Genomic DNA, 20,145 nt, shown 5'->3' with positions numbered 1-20,145 from the left:
GAACTGTGACTACAGCCATTCTGGAGAGCGATTTGGAACTATGCTCAAAAAATTATCAAACTGTGCATACCCTTTGATCCATGCTACTACTGGGCTTATATCCCAAAGAAATATTAAAGAAGGGAAAGGGACCTACATGTGCCAAAATGTTTGTGGCAGCCCTGTTTGTAGTGGCTAGAAACTGGAAATTGAATGGATGCCCATCAATTGGAGAATGGTTGAGTAAATCATGGTATATGAATGTTATGGAATATTATTGTTCTGTAAGAAATGACCAGCAGGATGATTTCAGAAAGTCCTGGAGAGACTTACATGAACTGATGCTGAGTGAAATGAGCAGGACCAGGAGATCATTATATACTTCAACAACAATACTCTATGATGATCAATTCTGATGGACATGGCTCTCTTCAACAATAAGATGAACCAAATCAGTTCCATTTGTTCAATAATGAATAGAACCAGCTACACCCAGTGAAAGAACTCTGGGAAATGAGTGTGAACCACTACATCGCATTTCCAATTCCTCTGTTTTTGTCCGCTTGCATTTTTGATTTCCTTCATAATAATTGTACATTATTTCAAAGTCCAATTCTTCTTGTGCAGCAAAATAACTATATGGATATGTATACATATATTGCATTTAACATATACTTTAACATATTTAACATGTATTGGTCTACCTGCCATCTGGGGGAGGGGTGAGGGGAAGGAGGGGAAAAAATTTGAACAAAAGATTTTGCAATTGTCAATGCTGAAAAATTATCCATGCATACATCTTGTAAATAAAAAGCTATATTAAAAAAGTCCTATGATAATGAAAAACTCTGATCAGGAAGATTTAAGGAGAAAATAATCCTTTATGAATCACTTTAGACAAATTCAATGGCTATATGTTATCTTTTAAGGGACTTACATCAGTCTCTTCGACTAACATCTGTTGTGATATATCAAACTGAAATTACCAATTTTAAAAAGTGGATGTAGGGGGATCAGGGAATTATTTTATGACCTGGTTACTCTTGACCTGATTCTTTAAGTTACTCCATTCTGATATAGTTCTGATTCTCTAGAAAGATTTTTTTCTATTTACAGTTGTAGACTTCTCAGTAAAGAAATGAAAGATTATATCTCCTTCCTTCTTTGCAGAGTGGGTACCTATGGATATGGAACATTGCATATTCTGTCAGACATTGTAGATATTAGCCTTGATTGATATATTGATTAGTTTTTTAAAACTTTCTTTCTTCTCTCTGTTTTATTCTTTATGAAAGGATGGCTTACTGGATAGAAAAAGTGAAGGGGATATACACAGAGATGAAGATAACATAGTTTAAAACATTTTTATAATTTAAATTTTTTATTCTACAAGAAAAAAGAAATAACATATATCACAAATGCTGCTGTTTTTATACTGACTATAATATTGCAGTTTAGTCTTCAGAGTTGAAATTTCATATCACCTAAAGAGCAATGGAAAAGCAGATGTGGAGTATGAGCCTACTGCAAGACATTACAAATCAGGGGTTACAAAAGACAGTCCAATTTTTAAAAATATTATGAGACCGATGTGCTGCCCCTACACCCACTTTTCAAAAGGGATCATTTCAGTTTGATATATCATAACAGGTGTTACTCAAAGGGAAGTCCCTTAAAAACATATAAAGTATATTTATATGGGTATTTTTTTTGTATAAATTTATATGGGATCATTTTCTCCTTAAATCTCCCTATAGTGACTACAGTTTTTCATTATATGATCAGAAATTTTAACTAGATGGTACCTAGAAAATGGCCTGTTTTTGTAACAAGAGCAGGAAACTTTAGACAGATAGAGCAAAGCTTTCACAGAACCTATCAAAAAAGGCAAGAGCAATCAAGGAAAACCTCCATAGATTGGGTAACCTCATGGGGAACTTGTGGAAGGACATGGATAAGAGATGTACAAGTGAGACAGGCATGGATGGGTTAAGATATATATCACTAGACAAAACTTCTAAATCTGTGAGATCATGAATTCATTTAAGTTTTAAGTATTTGAGAGATTTTTAAAAACATTGTAATATCTAGTGAAATGTCATGCAGAGAAAGAGGAAATTAAAATTTTGACTATAGTTATAATGACACTACTATTTACATAATGTCTTTGCCCTAAACTTGTAAAGCTCTTGCATGTCTATCCCTACTCCCCCAATCTCTGTGTAAGAAGGTAGTAAATGTATTCTTTAAAAAGATGTATCTTTTTGTAAGTAGGGGAATGAAGCCACATAGCAGTTACAGGATTTGTTCTAAGTCACACAGGAAGCTGATTACAGTCAATTAGGCAGGTTTAAAAAAAAACCCAATACTTACTGAATGACTACTATATTCCGAGCACTGTGCTAAGTGCTAGGGATACATAGAAAACTAAGAAACTCTTTGTCTAAGAAGGAGACAACATGCAAAAAAATGTGTGTAAATGAACTGAGAAAACTGAAAATAATAACAAAGACAAGGCACTAACTAGAATTAAGAGGGATCAGTATTGATATTACAGTTTTATGTATAAGCATCATTTTAAAAAATTTATTATATTATGTTATTGGAAATTTTTGTTTTATTCCGTAAATTAAATTAATTAAAAGAAGAATTAGAAAAAATTTCCCTGTAGATTTTAGCTGGGATCCAGGAAAGCCTAGAAATTAGGTCTAATTAGTTACTAATCTTGTATTTGTTCAACTAGTCAATGGTTATATCTCTAAATCATAAAAAAAGACGAGTCTGTCTTGTGTACAGTACCATGAAGCACCTGCATTATAGACAAGATATCAGTTAAGACAGTGCTGAGAAATTGATTTGTGTCCCTCCTCTCCATTAGAACTACAGTGGCTTCACAGATGTAGTTTATAGTGGTTTCAATAAGGTAAATAATTATAAAATAGTCAACATGCAGAAGATAGCTTTACTTAGTTCTCCTACTACTTCCTCCATGTCTTAAAGAAAAACAGAAAATAGAACCAAATGATATGCTTTCTTTCTTTGTATGCTGGCTGGTTTCAACTAAATAGTCAAATTATATGTGTCTAGATTGGCCAAAGCAATGTGTTGAAAAGATTTTTTTTAATCAGTAAAATCAACCACTTGTTATATGATGGGTAAGCAGTTTGAATTTTCTCTTTCATTGAATTGATAGGGTGGTGGGTTTTATTCATTAGTTAAAATTGAATGTTTTAGTTTCATTGAATGTTTGGCATTAGTAACAGTTTTTACCAGAATGCTATCTAGGGTCTTCTATCACCTAGTAAATTCAGTTATTTGAATTTCAAAACAATCCTTATACTATTAGGCAAATAACTATTAAACTTCTCCTGTACTTTTATAGCTATAATGTTACCAGTGTATGCATGAATTTGTATACATCCCTACATAATTCATAGTACTCTCTTAATTACAAACTAACTTCATGCTGTGTGACTAATATGGAAAGGTAAATCTGACTTCTAAACTAGCTAAGAAGGATGAAGAATTGAGATAACTATTTTGATATTTGGTTGGGGGTTAGTGACAAATGGATTTATGGATCATTATTGAGGAAAACTATATGGATGGTTTCAGTTTTGAGATTTAATCAACAACTACAATTTGTTTCAATTTATCAAGCATCTACAGACAATAAATGAAACAACCCTTATTCACAAGGAACTTACAATCTAATGAACAAAACAATTAACTATGCAAATATACGTGAAATAAATTCAAAAAAATATTACATTGCTAAATACAAGGTAGCTTGGGCAGGAGGGACTAGCTTTTGGAAAGATCAGGAATAGCTTCATGCAAAAAGTGCTGCTAAATTGCATCTGAAAGGAAGAGAAGGACCCTCCATAAGACATTAAATGAGGAAGGAATGCATTGCAGTCATGTTGGATGGTCAGAGAAAAGGTAAAAATTGTAAGTAGAGTGTTATATATAAAGGATAGGGAGAGCCAATTCGGCTGGTTTGAAGAATATGGGAAAGGAAGCAATGTCCAATGAGTTTAGAGAGATACATAAGCTAAGGTTATAAAGGACTTTAGAAGTCAAACAATGGAGATTATATTTGATTCTTGAGGCAATAAGAAGCTGCTTCTAGCTTCTAGCTTAGAGAATCAAATAGATAAATATGCTTAGAGAATCAAATAGATAAATATAGAAAGCTACTTCCAAAGCAAGATGGGGAATGAACCGAAATGGGAAGAGTTTTTAGGCAGGAAGACCAAATAGGTGGCTGTTGCAATGATAGTAATAAGGCTTAGGTAATAACTGTGAGAGTAGAAAGAAGGATTTGATTGTGACAGATTTGATCCAAATAGAAATGGCAAAATCATATATTATTAAGATTAATGATTCCAAACTAGTCAAATTTAATACTTGAAACTTCCCATAACACACCTTCTAAGATTTTTTAAATGTTAAGATGTTTGTATTTTCTGAATATTGAGATTCATACAGCATGAGTTTCACAGAGTACATCAATAATGCTCCACATGTCTGAGTAGACACAGGCTATTATTCTCTAACTAAATTAATCAGATCACTTGTATTGCCAAGATGATCTCGTGATCATCTTATGATTTATGGTTTTCCCTCTTGAGCTGGAAGAGACTACTATGAAAATTTCATCCAACTCATTCGTTTTTTAAAGGCAAGAAACTTGAGGTCCAGGGGAGTTAGGGCATTAGGCTACAGTGACCCAACTAACTCAGCTAATTTAGACTTGAATCTAAACAAAACCCTAACACTTCTAATTGGTCAAGTGCTTTCTCCTAATGGTCTCTTAATCAATTTTTTTGGTTTCTGCTGTGAAGGTGCATGAAATGAATATATCATCCCAAATCTATCAGGCCTTTTATACTCATGTTGCAGTTTGAGTCAGTCATAAGTCATTGAGTCAATCCTTGAATTTTCTCATACTGCAGAAAGTATAACTGGTTTCATCTAGAAATGATCATATTGACTAACTAATTAAAAGTCAGTTCTATGTTATATTTAGGGTAATTTTTTTTGTAAGGGGAAAATAGGCTAGTTTTTGGCCATGCTAAATTTTAATTGGAAAAATAATAGTGGTGCACACTCATAATAGTAATTATGGCTTACATTATACAGAACTTTGAGGTTTGTGTGCTTTCCTCTCAACAATACAATGAAATACAAAGAATGAGATAATTGGTCACATTTTATAAATGAAGAAACAGACATAAGAAATTTATGACTTCTGGGAACTATATGAGCAAAACTACAAAACACTTTCCACATAAATAAAGTCAGATCTAAACAATTGGAAAAATATTAAATGCTCTTGGATAGGCCTAATGACAATATTACCTAAACCAACCTATTTATTTAGTGCTATACCAATCATACTCCCAAGAAACTATTTTAATGGCCTTAATAAAAAATATCAACAAAATCATATAGAAGAACAAAAGGTCAAGAATTTCAAGGGACTAATGGGAAAAAAAAATCAAATGAAGGCGGCCTAGCTATACCTGATCTAAAACTATATTACAAAGCAGCGGTCACCAAAACATTTGGTATTGACTTAGACATAGACTAGTTGATTAGTGGAATAGGTTAGGTTTACAAACCTTTACAGGTTATTGACAAAATAGTCAATAACTATAGCAATCTAGTATTTGACAAATCCAAAGATCCCAACTTTTGGGATAAGAATTCACTATTTGACAAAAACTGCTGGGAAAACTGGAAATTAGTATGATGGAAATTAGGCATGGACCCACACTTAACACCATACACCAAGATAAGCTCAAAATGGGTTCATGATTTAGGCATAAAGAATGAGATTACAAGTAAATTAGAAGGACATAGGATAGTTTACCTCTCAGATTTGTGGAGGAGGAAGGAATTTGTGACCAAAGAAGAACTAGAGATCATTACTGATCACAAAATAGAAAATTTTGATTATATCAAGTTAAAAAGCTTTTGTACAAACAAAAAAAAAAACAAGATTAAAAGGGAAACAATAAACTGGGAAAACATTTTTTCAGTCAAAGGTTCTGATAAAGGCCTCATTTACAAAATATATAGACAATTGACTCTAATTTGTAAGAAATCAAACCATTCTCCAATTGATAAATGGTCAAAGGATATGAACAGACACTTTTCAGATGAGGAAATTGAAACTATTTCTACTCATATGAAAAGGTGTTCCAAATCACTATTGATCAGAGAAATGCAAATTAAGACAACTCTGAGATTCCACTACCCACCTGTCAGATTGGCTAAGATGACAAGAAAAGATAATGATGAATATTGGAGCGGATGTGGGAAAATTGGGATACTAATACATTGTTGGTGGAGTTGTGAAAGGATCCAACGCATTCTGGAGAACAATTTGGAACTATGCTCAAAAAGTTACCAAACTGTGCATACCTTTTGATCCAGCAGTGTTACTTCTGGGCTTATACCCCAAAGAGATTTTAAAGAAAGGAAAGGGACCTGTATGTGCCAAAATGTTTGTGGCAGCCATTTTTGTAGTGGCTAGAAACTGGAAATTGAATGGATGCCCACCAATTGGAGAATAGTTGGGTAAATTGTGGTATATGAATATTATGGAATATTATTGTTTTGTAAGAAATTACCAACAGAATGAATACAGAGAGGCTTGGAGAGATTTACATGAACCGATGCTAAGTGAAATAAGCAGAACCAGGAGATCATTATACACTTCAACAACAATACTATATGAGGATATATTCTGATGGAAGTGCATATCTTTAACAATGAGAAGATCCAATTCAGTTCTAATTGATCAATCATGGACAGAACCAGCTACATCCAGAGAAAGAACACTGGGAAATGAATGTGAACTACTTGCATTTTTGTTTTTCTTCCCAGGTTATTTTTTACCTTTCTGAATCTGATTTTTCTTGTGCAACAAGAGAACTGTATGGATTTGTACATATATATTGTATTTAAGATATTGTTTAACATGTATGAGACTGCCTGCCATCTAGGGGAGGGGTTGGAGGGAGGGACAGAACAGAAGTGATTGCAAGGGACAATGTGAAAAATTACCCATGCATATCTTCTATCAATAAAAAGTTATAATAAAAAAATTAAAATTAAAAAGAGAAATTTGTGACTTCATTGGGATCACACAGCCAACAAGGATTAAGTATACCACCAATTTCTGAAATAAAGAATTGACTACCACTTTAACATTCTCTAGATATTGTTTTTGTTGTCCAGTCTTATCTGACTCTCCATAACCCCATTTGAGTTTTTCTTGGAAAAGTTGTCATTTCCTTTTCCAGTTTATTTTACAGAGGAAACTGAGGCAAACAGGGTTATGTGATTTACCCAGAATCACATAGTTAGCTTGTTTGAAATCAAATTTGAACTCAGGAAGTTGAGTATTCTTGATGCCAAATTGGTACACTGTCTGTTTTGCCAGTTAGCTGTCCATTCCTAAACTAGTTATGTTTAACACTAGAATCTTCCCCTTACATAGCTTCTAAGATATCTAAATACTAAAATGTCTGTGCTTTCTGTTTTTTTTTTTTTTCTCTCTGGTTATAATTAAGATGATGCTCAGGATTTTCTTCAGAAATAAGATAAACCTGCCCATATCGATCAACTGTACTGTAGCTAGTTTTACATTCTCACAAAGTATATTCATCATAAATGTCTAGTATTTCTCATACGAAGCCCAGTCAGTACTCTTGATGTCTACAATCCTTATTTCAGCATCTTGGGAATGTGGAGGACTCATATGAAGTGCTGTTGCTGCCACTAGATATCATCACTTTTTTAGCATTTCCGGGGTGCTCCAATCGAAAACAATGTCTGGGTGATGACTCTGTCAGTTTCCCCATTGTCAAGCACAATCTTATGTTCCTCCACACTTTCACAATATTTCCCCATTGGGAACATGCCTGACATTGCAATTTCTCAAAACTGTAGCTCTGCAGTGAATGCCTAATTCCTGAAACTGCAAAAACTAACAAAAGCTGATTTTTCCACTGATTTGACTGGCTGACTATTTCGAGGCTTTGCATGTGATGACCTGCTGTTCTTCACAAACAAAATCTTTAATGTGCCCACATGGTTGTTCTGAAGTGGCTGAGGGCAATTAAATCCTTGCAAGCTGCCTGCAGGGTACTGAGAATTACTCACAATGTCCAGAGTTTCTGACACAGACAAATTTTCCCCATAGGTAACATTTAGCAACTTACTAAGTAGCAACTTGTGATTTGATTTTGAACTCAGAACCCATTTAACTTTGTGATGAACTAAAGTTATTTAGATTTGAATAGGACCCATTAGTTGGAATTATTCTTAGAATACATTTGGGGAGCATGGGGGAGGGAACATTGTAGTTCAGGTTTTGTTCTTTCCTTTTTTCTCTCTTTCTTCCTCTCATTTTCTTCCTCCCTCTCTCCCACCTTTTTTCTTCCCTTCCTCCCTCTCTCCCACCTTTGCTCTCTCCCATCTTCCTTCCTTCTTTCTTTTTTTCTTTCCTTCCTTCCTTCCTTCCTTCCTTCCTTCCTTCCTTCCTTCCTTCCTTCCTTCCTTCCTTCCTTCCTCTTTCTCTACTCACTCTTCTGGTTTGCTAATGAAAATCTTGGTTACTAGTAAAGATGTCACACTAAGTATTTTTATACCCCAAATCAGTGATCCTTTTCTGCAACAAATTATAGATTTGCCCCCATCAGATTTTAAAATATTTGTTTAAAACTCTTAACTTTATTTCAGCTTCTAGACTGCTAAAACAAATCAATGCTTAATTTCTTTAATCTTTATCTTTTCTGTCCCCCTAATTTTTCTTTTCTTTTTCTTCTGATATTGTTTTTAATTCTTTATTTCCTTCTCTATTTTTCTCATTCTCTTTCATTGTTTTCTTCTCTACTTTTATATGTTCTTTCTCTTTTCATTTTTCCTTGCAATTTTCTTTCTTTAGTTTCTTTTATTTTTAATCCCTACACTTTCGATATTTTATGTTATTTCTCCTCTATTGTTTTTTCTCTTTCTCTTCTTTGCTATTTTCTTTCTCCTTTTCATTAGTTCTCTTTATTTGCTCTCTTCTTGTTTTATTATTTTATTTCATTATTTTCATTACTCCTCTTTTTGTCTTTTCTTTCTCTTCTATAGTCTTTCATTTTCTCATTTCTTTTTTCTATCTCTAAATCTTCTCCTTCTTCCCTACTCCCTTTTTCTCCCTCTCTTTCTCTTTCTGTCTTTCTCTGTGTGTGTGTCTTTCTCTGCTGCTTCTTCTCTCTCCTTTCTTCTCTTTTCCTCCTTTTTTAGCCTTATTTTCCTTTTTTGCCTTATTTTCCCTTTTACTTTCCTTCTCTCTCCTTCACTTTTATCCCCCCTTCTGATCTGTCAGCATCAGATACTATTATTCTTGTTTTTTTATGTCACTAAATAAATTCTTTACATCAAATTCCAGTTTTCAGAACCTTATGGAAAATAAAGCTTATGAATACCAAGGTAAGGACAGACCCATCAATATCAACTACCCGACTTGAGGAGTTTACACCCCAAATAATTGTTATTCTTGGTAGAGGGCAGTGTAACACTGTTTCTAGACATTTAATAACATGTGAAACCCCCTACTTCTGACTGTGCCAAAAACAGATCAGAGGTTAGAGGACTGGAAAAGAAAAAGGAGGTATGATCATCTGTACAAAGGAAACTGTCTGCAGAAGAAAATGAAAGGAAGTATTTGTGATATTATGTGTCCAGTTTATGTTTTCGCTTCTGGAAGCAAAATAATTGAGTTTATCATTAGATGTAATTCTACCACAAGAGAGAAGTTGGAGGGAAGAAGTGTCCACCCAGCAATTCAAGGACAGGATACTATCATTCTTTTTGTTTTACATTCTGTGAGGGTAATCCAAGTCAAAAAAGGAAAGAAGGGAATTATCTCTCTCCCTTCACCCCCATATATGTAATATACACACACACTCCTATGGTATTTTCACTATGAATCTTTAAGAGCATAGATCTAGCTTCAAACATATTCTTTCTTCCTGTGGGTTATATGGGTTATGCGGGTTATGCTAGCTTCATCTCCCATTCATTTCTTTACTGTAACTCTTAATTCCTCCTTTCTCCAGCTTCACTCTTTTCTAAGAGTGAGACAAACTTTTCTTCTGTCTTCTTTTTTCTCTTTCTTTTCCTTTCCTCCCTTTCCCTCTCACCCACTTGTTGCAGGCTACAACCCAGCAATGTGCTTGTTCCGCTGGGTGATTGTAAAAGGGTTTGACTCACAGCTGACCTCAGGGTCAGGACTTTCTCTTCACTAATCCTGCTCTCTTTAAACACAAAAACACTCTGCCTCCTTCCCTCACATCAGTCATCTTAATCCCCCAGTGGCTGACACCCAACTCTGGCCTCAGCAGCAGTTGAGTGCATTGGGAACTGAGTAGAGAGATTCCCCATCTCTTGGTTCCTAATCTAGCTCCTGGACCCTTCCTATAGGAGACCAAGGAAAGAGAGAATGGCATGAACTAGTGAGGAAGAGAATAAGGAAAATGCTTAAAAACATGACCTTGAGTCCCTGGCATCTATCTGAGCTTGACACAACACCCTTATTTCTAGAGGTACTAATATAGAACTTTCCAAACTAGTTCCCCATAGGGAAGGGCCACCCTAGTGGTTCCTACTGAGGAAATAGAGGATGGGAAGAACTATAGGAGGAGGAAATGAAAAGTTTGGAAAGAAAAAAAAAAAGGAAGGACAAGAAAAGGGTTGGAGGAAATATAGGAGGAAAGGGAATAAAAGAGAAAGCTCAAGATAAATGAAATCAAAAGGATGATGGAAGTGGTAGAAAGACAGGTAAACTGAATGATGTAAGGAAGGTGAAAAATAGAAGCATGACAAGACGAAAAGAAAAATAAGAAAAGAGATAATAGTATTGAGAAGAGAAGGGAACCTAAGAAAGTTAAGAAATGAAAGAGGAAAGGAAAAATAACCAGAATAAAATAAATAGAAAAGAGTTCAAAGGAGATAAATCATGAATTAGTTTGTTGCAACATTCGTAGGGAGTGGGAACAGGCAAGATGGTTGAAAAAGTAGGGAGAAGTATTGAGAATGAAAGGAGGAACATTGGAAGAGAGAAGAGAGAGTCTGGGAATGAGTGGGTGGAGGAAGAAAGCAGAAAAGGAAGTGGAGGAGGTGGGGGGAGGGCATCGGCGTCGGCAATGCCATGAAGCTACCAAGGGGGGGAGGGGGCTCATTTCAGAGGGGTGAAGAAACTCACTGGGAAGGGGGGGGGGGTGGGGGTGGGTGGTAGTGAGCATTGCAATCTCAAATGAGCCCCCTCCCCCAATTCGCAGCTGAATGCCAAAGCAGACGCCAATGCCCTCATTTCAGTTCCGTGTTTACTGTGCAACGCGCCTCCAGAAGAGATGTTTTGTTTCCCTGGGTGGGTTAGAGTTTGTGGCTCATAAGGCGCTCTAACACCGCCAGGCGGAGTGGGGGTCCCTTGGGGTTGGGCTGCCTGCCGGCGGGCTCACAGCTGGAGAGGAAGAGAAGGAGAGAAGAGAGGGAGGGAGAAAGGAAGGAAGGAAGGAACTGTTTCGAGCCTCCCTAACAGGGAAATCGGCTGTGGACTTTAGTTTCCTCCAGCTGAGGCGATCCAGGAAGGATGGAGGGGCACAGAAGCACTTGTCATTCAATATGCTTCCTAAAATGTCTCTCAGGGCATCACTTTATCTCCTTTCCTCATCCTCCCAGTTTCAGTCCTGGAACCTCTCTGTATTTAGACCCCCACCCACATACTTTCACCAATCTCTCTCTCTCTCTCTCTCTCTCTCTCTCTCTCTCTCTTACTCTCTCTGGGGGGACAAAACCGAAGGAGAGCCTATCCCCCTCTCCCCCTCCCTCGGAGCTGGAGGCAAACTCAAGTCCCCGGGAGATCCGCACAACCCCCCACCCCCACACCTCCTCCCCATCTGGCCGGGGCTTTCAAAACAGCAAAACAGTCACCCTGGAAAAAGAGTTACAGCCAAGGCCAAGTTTGCTTTTCACGTGAAGTTTCGAAGGAATCAAACCTGTTATTAAATTCTGCCGCCAACGCTTCTAGTTCCATTCCCTCCAGGGCGCTCCTGGGGCGGAGGAGATGGTTCTGGAGAGAGCATAAGGGGAGGGTAGGAGGCCAGCCACAATTCGGGGCTCCATGGCAAGGAGCTGGGCCCCCGGAGGAGGGCAAGGGGTCCTGAGAAGAAGGCAGGAGGAACAGGGAAGTAAAGAAAAAGAATGGGGTGACTACTGACCACTCCACCCACAGGGAATTCTAGAGCTTCATTTTTTTTTGCTAGGCACAAGCAAAGAATTCCCTTAATTAACCAGAATTTCCTTGCAATGAAACGTTCTCTCTTTCTTTGTGAGGAAAATGAAATGCATGTATGTGTGTGTTATTATTCCTATACATACATTATTTTAATAAACCTGTCAGTCATTTAATCGGACGAACATCTGCAGTTCAGGCTCACTGAATCCATAAATGCTCTTGAAATTGTAAATCATTTCCTTTCCCTATTGAGGATATTTTTGGGGGGGATTAGAAAAAGGAGGATTCAACTTTTTCTCTTTAAAAATGAGGGAATTAAAATAGAAACAAAATCATTTAAAAACCTGCTAAGCCTAAAAGCTTGTAAATGTTACAGAGAAGCCTCTGCGATGGACTTACCACTGTACAACACAGAATTGAAGAATTCACTCCCTAGGTTTCTGCAACAAAGTTACTGAAACTTTGTCTTTAACTCTGGTACACAACCTCTTCACCTCTTTCCCAAGATTTGAAAAGAAACTAGGAACCAAAGGGGGAGCAAGAAGCCACTGGGAGTTTGGCATCACCACTTATTCAAGTCAAGTAATGCCTGGGTATAAAATGAAGGCTATTTCTCATCTGAGTGCCGCCGGACCCATTTGGGGTATGTTTAAAAGCTTGCACCGCTCCGCCTTATTAATTTCTCTACACTTTTAAAATGGAGGTGTTACAACTGTATCACACCGCCTTAATATATCTCAGCCATTAAAAAAAAAAAAATCAACTTCTTGAAAGTGTCTTCTCCCCTTCAAGAAACGCTTTTGAGCACACCTATTCAAGCATTTGTCTCTTGGTCTCCAGCACGAATCTCAAGGGGAAACAAAGTAAGAAAAGAAAGAAAGAGGGCAACGGGGAGAGCTACCCAGTGTTAGTTGCTGCAGCCTTAGCTTTTAGGTACACAAGATGAAAACCAAGTTAAATGTCAGCATTTTTCTAAACAGCTTTCAGATGCCCATCCCATCTTCGTCGGTATATCTGAACTTTTTGATCTCTGCAGGTTTTTCAACTAAGGTGCAGTGCCTGTTTTCCTCAGATACCCAATGGACTTTTCCAAATGAGAACAATTTTCAGCTGGCTATGTCCTAAAGCTGTCTAGCCACAGGCTTTGAAGACACCTGAGTGACCATGTCTTCACACATAATCACACCATCACCATACTGGTTGGTACACAGGTACTACACATACAAAAAGAGCTCTACGGCCAGCGTTACCAGTAAAGCACTTGAACATACCTCAGATTATTAAGTATGTTTTCAATGTCTCCAAATAAATGTTTCAAAAATTAAGGCCACACTCCGGTGAAAAGAGCGGTATTAGATTTCTCAGTGGTCTTTGTGTCCCTGGAAGTTAAGTCACTGTAGCACTATTCCGCTCACCCATCCATAGGCGCCACACGTTCCTAGGGACACTTTTTGAAGGGCTAACAAAGGACCAAGTTACTTAAAAAAGAAGAAGAAAGATTTTTATTACCTTGTTAGAAAACAATAAACATGGCCCATGGAAATTTCGAAAATCACTTTAAGTAATGAGCAGTATAAGCAAAATGATCCAGAATGACTCCAACGAGTGACATTCGCCAATGGTCAAAGATCGACGTTAGAGTTAAAGTGTAGTTTCTAACTCAGATTGAGTCCGATTGTTTCCCCCAACTAATATTCACCCATTCATCACCAAGAAAATATGCTGAAAAATAAGCGGGAGAAAGGAGGTTAGGAGAAAGGAAGGAGGGCTTAAAGCTTCTGAAACTCACATTTCCCGATCTGGACTTTTAAAGATCTATTAAATATAATTTTATCTTAATATCACGACTAGTTTCAAAATGTATTTGCTACAGTATGACTTTTAGAATGCAATATTTAATGCTGTCAAATTACTAGTAGACAAAGTTTTACAGAAAACTTTTAATTCCAGAAAAAAAATGGCAAGGTACCGATAAACACCTAGAAAAAATAGAATTCATTTTTTTTAAAGCATTAAACAACCTTAGGATCCTGTTAGGAACAAACACAGCATTTAGCTTGACAGCTTTCACACCGGTTGTTAGCAACTTGCATCTCAGTTCACGCAGGATTTTTGTTATTTTGAAAGTTCCACAAAACGTTTCACCCTTCTCCAAAGGATGGAGAAGGGTGGGGGGAAGGGACAGAAAACAGGGACCAGGGGGACTCAGTTTGAGCATATTTTTTGGTTCAGATTGTGTTTCTGTGAGCCAAACCCAGATACATCAGTTCTGCTTGCAATCGTGTTAATTACAGGGGGAACGGGGCACATGTGCCGCCGTTGTCTTTGTCCCCCATCTCTGGCCCAGTCCCGCCACTGGGGTCTTTCCCCTCCCCCTCCCTCCCGCCCCCTCTACACAGAAGTGCAGTCTGGACCCTAGACCAGTTTAAGGCGGCAAAGCTTCACAGCAAGTAAAATTCACACCAGGATATTGCCTTCACAGATAAAACAAGCAAATGAACGGGCCAGACTATGGAAATATTTTTTTTTAATATTTTGCCTTCCTTAACAATACTTAATAGATATTAAAAATAATCTCCTTTGAAAACCTATACCTCATTCATTGATTTTTGACTTTCTCCCCTTACATTTGATATCGACTATTAGAGATCTCCCCTCGGGCTCCTGCCAGGAAAGGGGGCGGTTTCTCTTATTTTCGGCTCACCCTGATTAACTTCTTTCTCTCTCTTTTCCCCTCCAGATTTATCACTTGTTTTTCAGGGTGTTTATACATATGATTAAAATCAGTACATTTCAAATTTAGCGGAGAAAAACAGTTTTCACTTAAAATTTTATTAACTCAAAATCCAGGGGAAAGGGAGGCTTTTGAAGTTTTTCTCTCTCTCCCTCTCTTAGCAGAAACGCTTTTTAGTAAACTATGTACACAATCTGAATCTCCCCCTACCTCCCGAAACGCCTAAATTAAAACAAAAATCACAATGCATTTACAAGAAATCATACCAAAAAAAGGGGGGGGGGGGAAGATCTCGAATACAGAAAGTTTTACAAAACCCAGAACATAACGTAGCAGTCCGGAAAAAAAAAAAAAACGGGGGTGGGGTGGATGGAGATGTCTCTTTATATAAATAAACAGAAAAAAAAAGCGGTAACAGTTACGAAAAAAACTTTAACGTGTGGTTCGGAGTTCCTTTACTACAACTGAAACAAATGAGAACTGTTCCCCATCACTGTATCTTAGGCAATAAAGCGCCAAACGGAAGCGATGCAAGGATGAGTTAATGCTTAAGCGTTTATATAAAAATTGGCATCGCCTATATCTTTGTTTTTTTTTTCCTCTTTAACAAATAAAACGCTATATGCCTTCTCAATGACTGATAAATACTGTACAAAAAGTCTCAATAAAACACCGAAGTTCAGTCTAAAACGCAAAACTAGTCTCAGCAACTAGTTCTCAGGAGCTTCTAAAAAGGTAAATAGAGCAACTGTTACCTTCTTTTCCTCGTTATTAATATTATCGGGATTTTTTTTTTTTTACAAGAACATCAAAACATTCTGTACAAAAAGGAAGTCCAGGTGGAAGCGGCGGTGATGGGAGAGGGGAAGGTAAAAGAGGTTTAGGAGGTTAGAGGAGGGAGGTGACAAGAGCTAGGAATAGGGGTTGGGGAGCGACAGTCCCATCGCAGAGGTACAAGTTTGTTGTTTTGCTGTGTGTTTGTTGCAATGTAAGTTTTTTTTTTTTTTCCTTTGCCAGTCAGTCTCTCGCTCACTTTCTAACTCTAGCGCGCAGCCACTTGCTCGCTGGATTGGGGTCTCTGAGACTAGATGTGTGTCAAGGGGACAGTGCCATTGACTCCAGTGCTGGCGCTCTGGTAGTGCTGGGGCAGCGAATGCAGTCGGCTCTGTGCCGCAGCCGCGGCTGCCGCTGCCGCCGAAGCGGCCGCCGGGTCCCCTCCTTCCCCGGCGGGTAAGTACATACTTATCATCTCGCGCAGGTCCCCGGGGCACGGAGCCCGAGAATGCGAGGTGACTGGAGGACTGACGCTAGGCTCAGACTTGACTAGCGAGCCCAGCGCGCCCAAGGCGCCTGACGACGCGGCCGCTGCAGCTGCCGCCGCTGCCACTGCAGAGTTCTGGTGTGGGCCGCCCGCGGCAGCTGCTGCGGCAGCCGCGGCGCCGTAAGAAAGGCCCCCGTAGCCCGAGGGCGAGGCGCTCATATAGCCCTGCGAGTTGGAGATGGGGCTGTACTGCAGTGCACCCATATCGTAGCGGTGCATAGGCTGTGGGTTGTGCGGGTGGTGAGGGTGGTGGGGATGCGCGTGGGGGTGATGGTGCGCTCCCCCGGCGCCTGGGTGCTGGCTGTAGGCAAGTTGCGCTTCCTGCATCATCGCTGCCGCGGCAGCGGCCGCCGCCACGGAACCAGGGTAGGCTCCGTTGGCCCAGCCGTTCATGTGCGCGTAGCCTCCGCTAGCTGTGCCTCCGGGACTTTCCAGACGCTGGCCCACACCAGCAGGACTCACTCCCACTCCCATGCCTACCCCAACGGCCGGGCCTCCGCCTCCGGCACCGGCCGTCAGCAAGCCCCCGGCCAGCGAATACTTGTCTTTCTTGAGGAGGGTCTTGGTTTTTCGCCGGGGCCGATATTTATAATCCGGGTGCTCCTTCATATGCAAAGCCCGCAGACGCTTCGCCTCATCGATGAAAGGACGTTTCTCTGCCTCGGACATGACTTTCCACTCGGCCCCCAGCCGCTTACTGATCTCCGAGTTGTGCATCTTGGGGTTTTCCTGAGCCATCTTGCGCCGCTGGCCCCGGGACCACACCATAAAAGCGTTCATGGGCCGTTTGACCCGGTCCTGGTTGGCTTTGTTGCTGCCTCCTCCGCCGCCGCCACCGCCGCCACCGCCCCCTCCTCCTCCGCCAGCCCCGGTCTGGCCCGTTAGGTTCGTGGGGGCCTGGGCCCCACCCGGGGAATGCAAGTCCGTTTCCATCATCATGCTGTACATTCAAGCGGCTTTTAGTGTTCACCTGCACCAGGAGAAAAAGGCGTGAAGCATAGAGTACCAGGAAGACAGAGATGATCAAAAATGGAGAGAGATGTCCAAAAAATTTAAAAAGATCCTATGGTTAATAATGAGAAATTTTAGAGAAGGAAAAACTCAAAACAAAAACCAAGCACACACGCAGTGGCTATCAAAATTACAGGTGAAAACTTTTTCCTCGTGCAAAAACCACTTGGTTCTGGGGTGGTGTGTCTTTGCTGCTGTTGTTGCTGCTGCTGCTGCTGTTGCTGTTGCTGCTGCTGTTGCTGCTGCTTCTGCCACTGCTGCTGTCGCCTCTCTAGCTGGAGCTGTTCAAACAGGTGCAAATCAGTTGTAAAGTTGCTGTTTCACTTTGGGAGGAGGAGTGAGTGGCGGATGTACCCAGTCGCTCGCTCGGTACGGGGTGTTCTTCTGTCTCGCTTTGGCTCACTCACTCGCTCTTTCTTTTCCTTCTCTTCTTTCTCCTCCTCGCTTATTCTTTAAAGACTTTAAAACTTGGTGGCTACAACTTCTAGAGGGAGAGAGGAGAGGAGCGTGTGATTTGCATCTGCCGGTCCCAGGTGCCGAGAGAGAGAGGGGGGAGAGGGAGAGGAAGAGAGGGAGAGAGAGAGAGAGAGAGAGAGAGAGAGAGAGAGAGAGAGAGAGAGAGAGAGAGAGAGGGTGGGGAATCTTATACCGCCACCGCCTCCAAACCTGGCGGGGCAGCAAGATACAATTAAAATTGTACTAGGGAGGAGGAGGAAAAATTAAAAAAAAAAAAAGAGAGAGAAGGAGAATAGGAACGAGAGAGAGAGGAAAGGAAGGAAGGGGTGGGGGGTGGGGGAACACCTTAGAGCCCGAGAGAAGTTGCCCAATAATTTGTTCTCTCTCTGGTTTCCCTCTTCTCGGCTGGGGGAATCAGAAGAGGAGGAGCGGGGAAAGAGACACACACTGAGCCAGGGACCCAGCAGCCATACGCTGAGCACGGAACTGCCATTAAATGAGTTTGCCGCGGCCAATGGGAGAGCTGCGGCGGGAGGATTATTTGCATGGCGCGCTGTCGAGTGACGTGGGGAGGTGAGATATATAAACTCTGGGAGGGAGGAAAGGAGGGAGGAAGGGAGGGAAAGAAGGAAGGGGAAGGAGGGAGGGGCTTGTGAAGGGGGGGCACACAAGCCACATTGCTTCCTGGGCGAGGGAACTAGGAGTTAGCCATCCTAACTCTTCCTCACTGGCGCTTTCAGAATGATTAATGATTTGATTTTAAACGAAGAAGAAGAAAAAGGTAGAGTGTAATAATACGACCTCTATCTGGGTTTAAATGGTCGAAATTGCAAGAGATCCTTCTGCGACCAGAGCATGAAAAAGTTGAGAGTGGCTGGCATGATTGCTCAGTCTTGGAAAGAAGACAGGGAAGGGGTGCATGAATGTGCGTGTGCGTGAGTATGTGTGTGTGTGTATGTGTGTGTAAGAACTGGAGAAAGCACAAAAGAAAAGGGAGAAAGTGAATTTCTATCAATTATGGAGGGTCTTCAACTTGGACGTTCCAACTTTTGAGTACTCTGCTTTTTTCCCCCCAGCTTACTTTTTCCTTATTACCCTTTCTTAATATGATGATACCACCTTTATAACTCCATTGATTATTTCTCCAATATCTCTTACTCAAAGGAAAAACCTTTAAAGTTAAAAAGTCAACCTTTCTCCAATTCAAGCAGATTATCTATGTTGATCTCAAGAGATGAGAGCTTCAACTTTAAACTCTCCTTCTGTCCACTGATAACTATCCTTTCTATTTAAAACAAAACAAAACAAAACAAAACAAAACAAACAAACAAACAAAACCCAACCTCCCAAACCTCTTGGGAGATTATACATGATCAAAGTACAGCTATATTCTTAGCATTTTAAATATCAATTTAAGAGAGTTGTTTTGAAGACAATATACTATCTGAAGGTTGTCCCAGATAAATATGGTCTATCAATGAATGGCAGCACTTGACAATAGGATTATTGATTTGCTGATAATTTTCAAAACATTGAATCAATCTTACTGGGAAAATTATCTCTGACATAAACATATCTCTATTTACATAGAAGATAGTCCTACCTTCCAAAATATGAACCCCAATTTTACATGATCATTTTAAACTATAAATATTCTAGGTACTTAAATATTTTCTATATCCAGTTCTGAAAGAGTCTGAGGTGGTTGTGGTGGTGGGAAGAATTACTGTTTCTATATAAACATGGAAAGGGCCAGAGGGAAATCAATGGTCCCCATCTTCTACTTCCTTCTCTTAAAGTTGCAAGTATGCATCTATTTTACGCAGTGTGAAAAATATGGAAAGTGCTGGTCCTGTATGACCTTTACAACAGCGATATGTTGGCCATTCTCTAATAGAGATAAACATGTAATAATAACAATAATAAGAGTAATGATAGACATAAGGAAATTGTTTCAGCCTGTTGGGCAGTGAACACGTGACATCTTTTCTACTTTTTTGTAAGGTTGTTAATTTTCCTGACCCTGATGGTTGTCTAAGGTAAGGAATAATGATTCTTTCCTCTCAATTACTATTATTATTGCTGCAGGTTTTTTCTCTTTTTATTGCAGGGTTGTTCCTGTATGCAGGGCAACAGTGAATTGTTCTCTGTACAGATTAAACTACTTTCATTTCAGGCATTCAGCATCCAATAGTAAACTCATCAAATAATATGTAATTATATTAGAAAAGAAATGTTATTTCATATTTATTTTTCACTAAATATTCAGGTTAAAAGCTTGGTTTTCAACTACCTTCTCATTTGGAAGAGTTTGTTAAATTTTTTGATTTGTTTCATTCCTTA

At 39.4% G+C, this 20,145-nt stretch overlaps 1 protein-coding gene across 1 annotated transcript; it reads right to left on the bottom strand.

The window, feature by feature from the left end:
- Positions 1-15,361: 15,361 nt before the first annotated feature.
- Positions 15,362-17,877, bottom strand: SOX1 (SRY-box transcription factor 1). Its single transcript, XM_031958730.1, has one exon. The coding sequence runs from the start codon at positions 17,281-17,283 to the stop codon at positions 16,099-16,101; it is 1,185 nt and encodes a 394-aa protein (XP_031814590.1). The 5' UTR covers positions 17,284-17,877; the 3' UTR covers positions 15,362-16,098.
- Between the last annotated feature and the right edge of the window lie 2,268 nt (positions 17,878-20,145).

This window comes from Sarcophilus harrisii, chromosome 3 (assembly GCF_902635505.1).
Source record: "Sarcophilus harrisii chromosome 3, mSarHar1.11, whole genome shotgun sequence".
In the NCBI taxonomy this organism is placed as follows: Eukaryota; Metazoa; Chordata; class Mammalia; order Dasyuromorphia; family Dasyuridae; genus Sarcophilus; species Sarcophilus harrisii.
The sequence above is the reverse complement of the archived record's forward strand: the minus strand, read 5'-3'. Positions and strand labels throughout refer to the sequence as shown.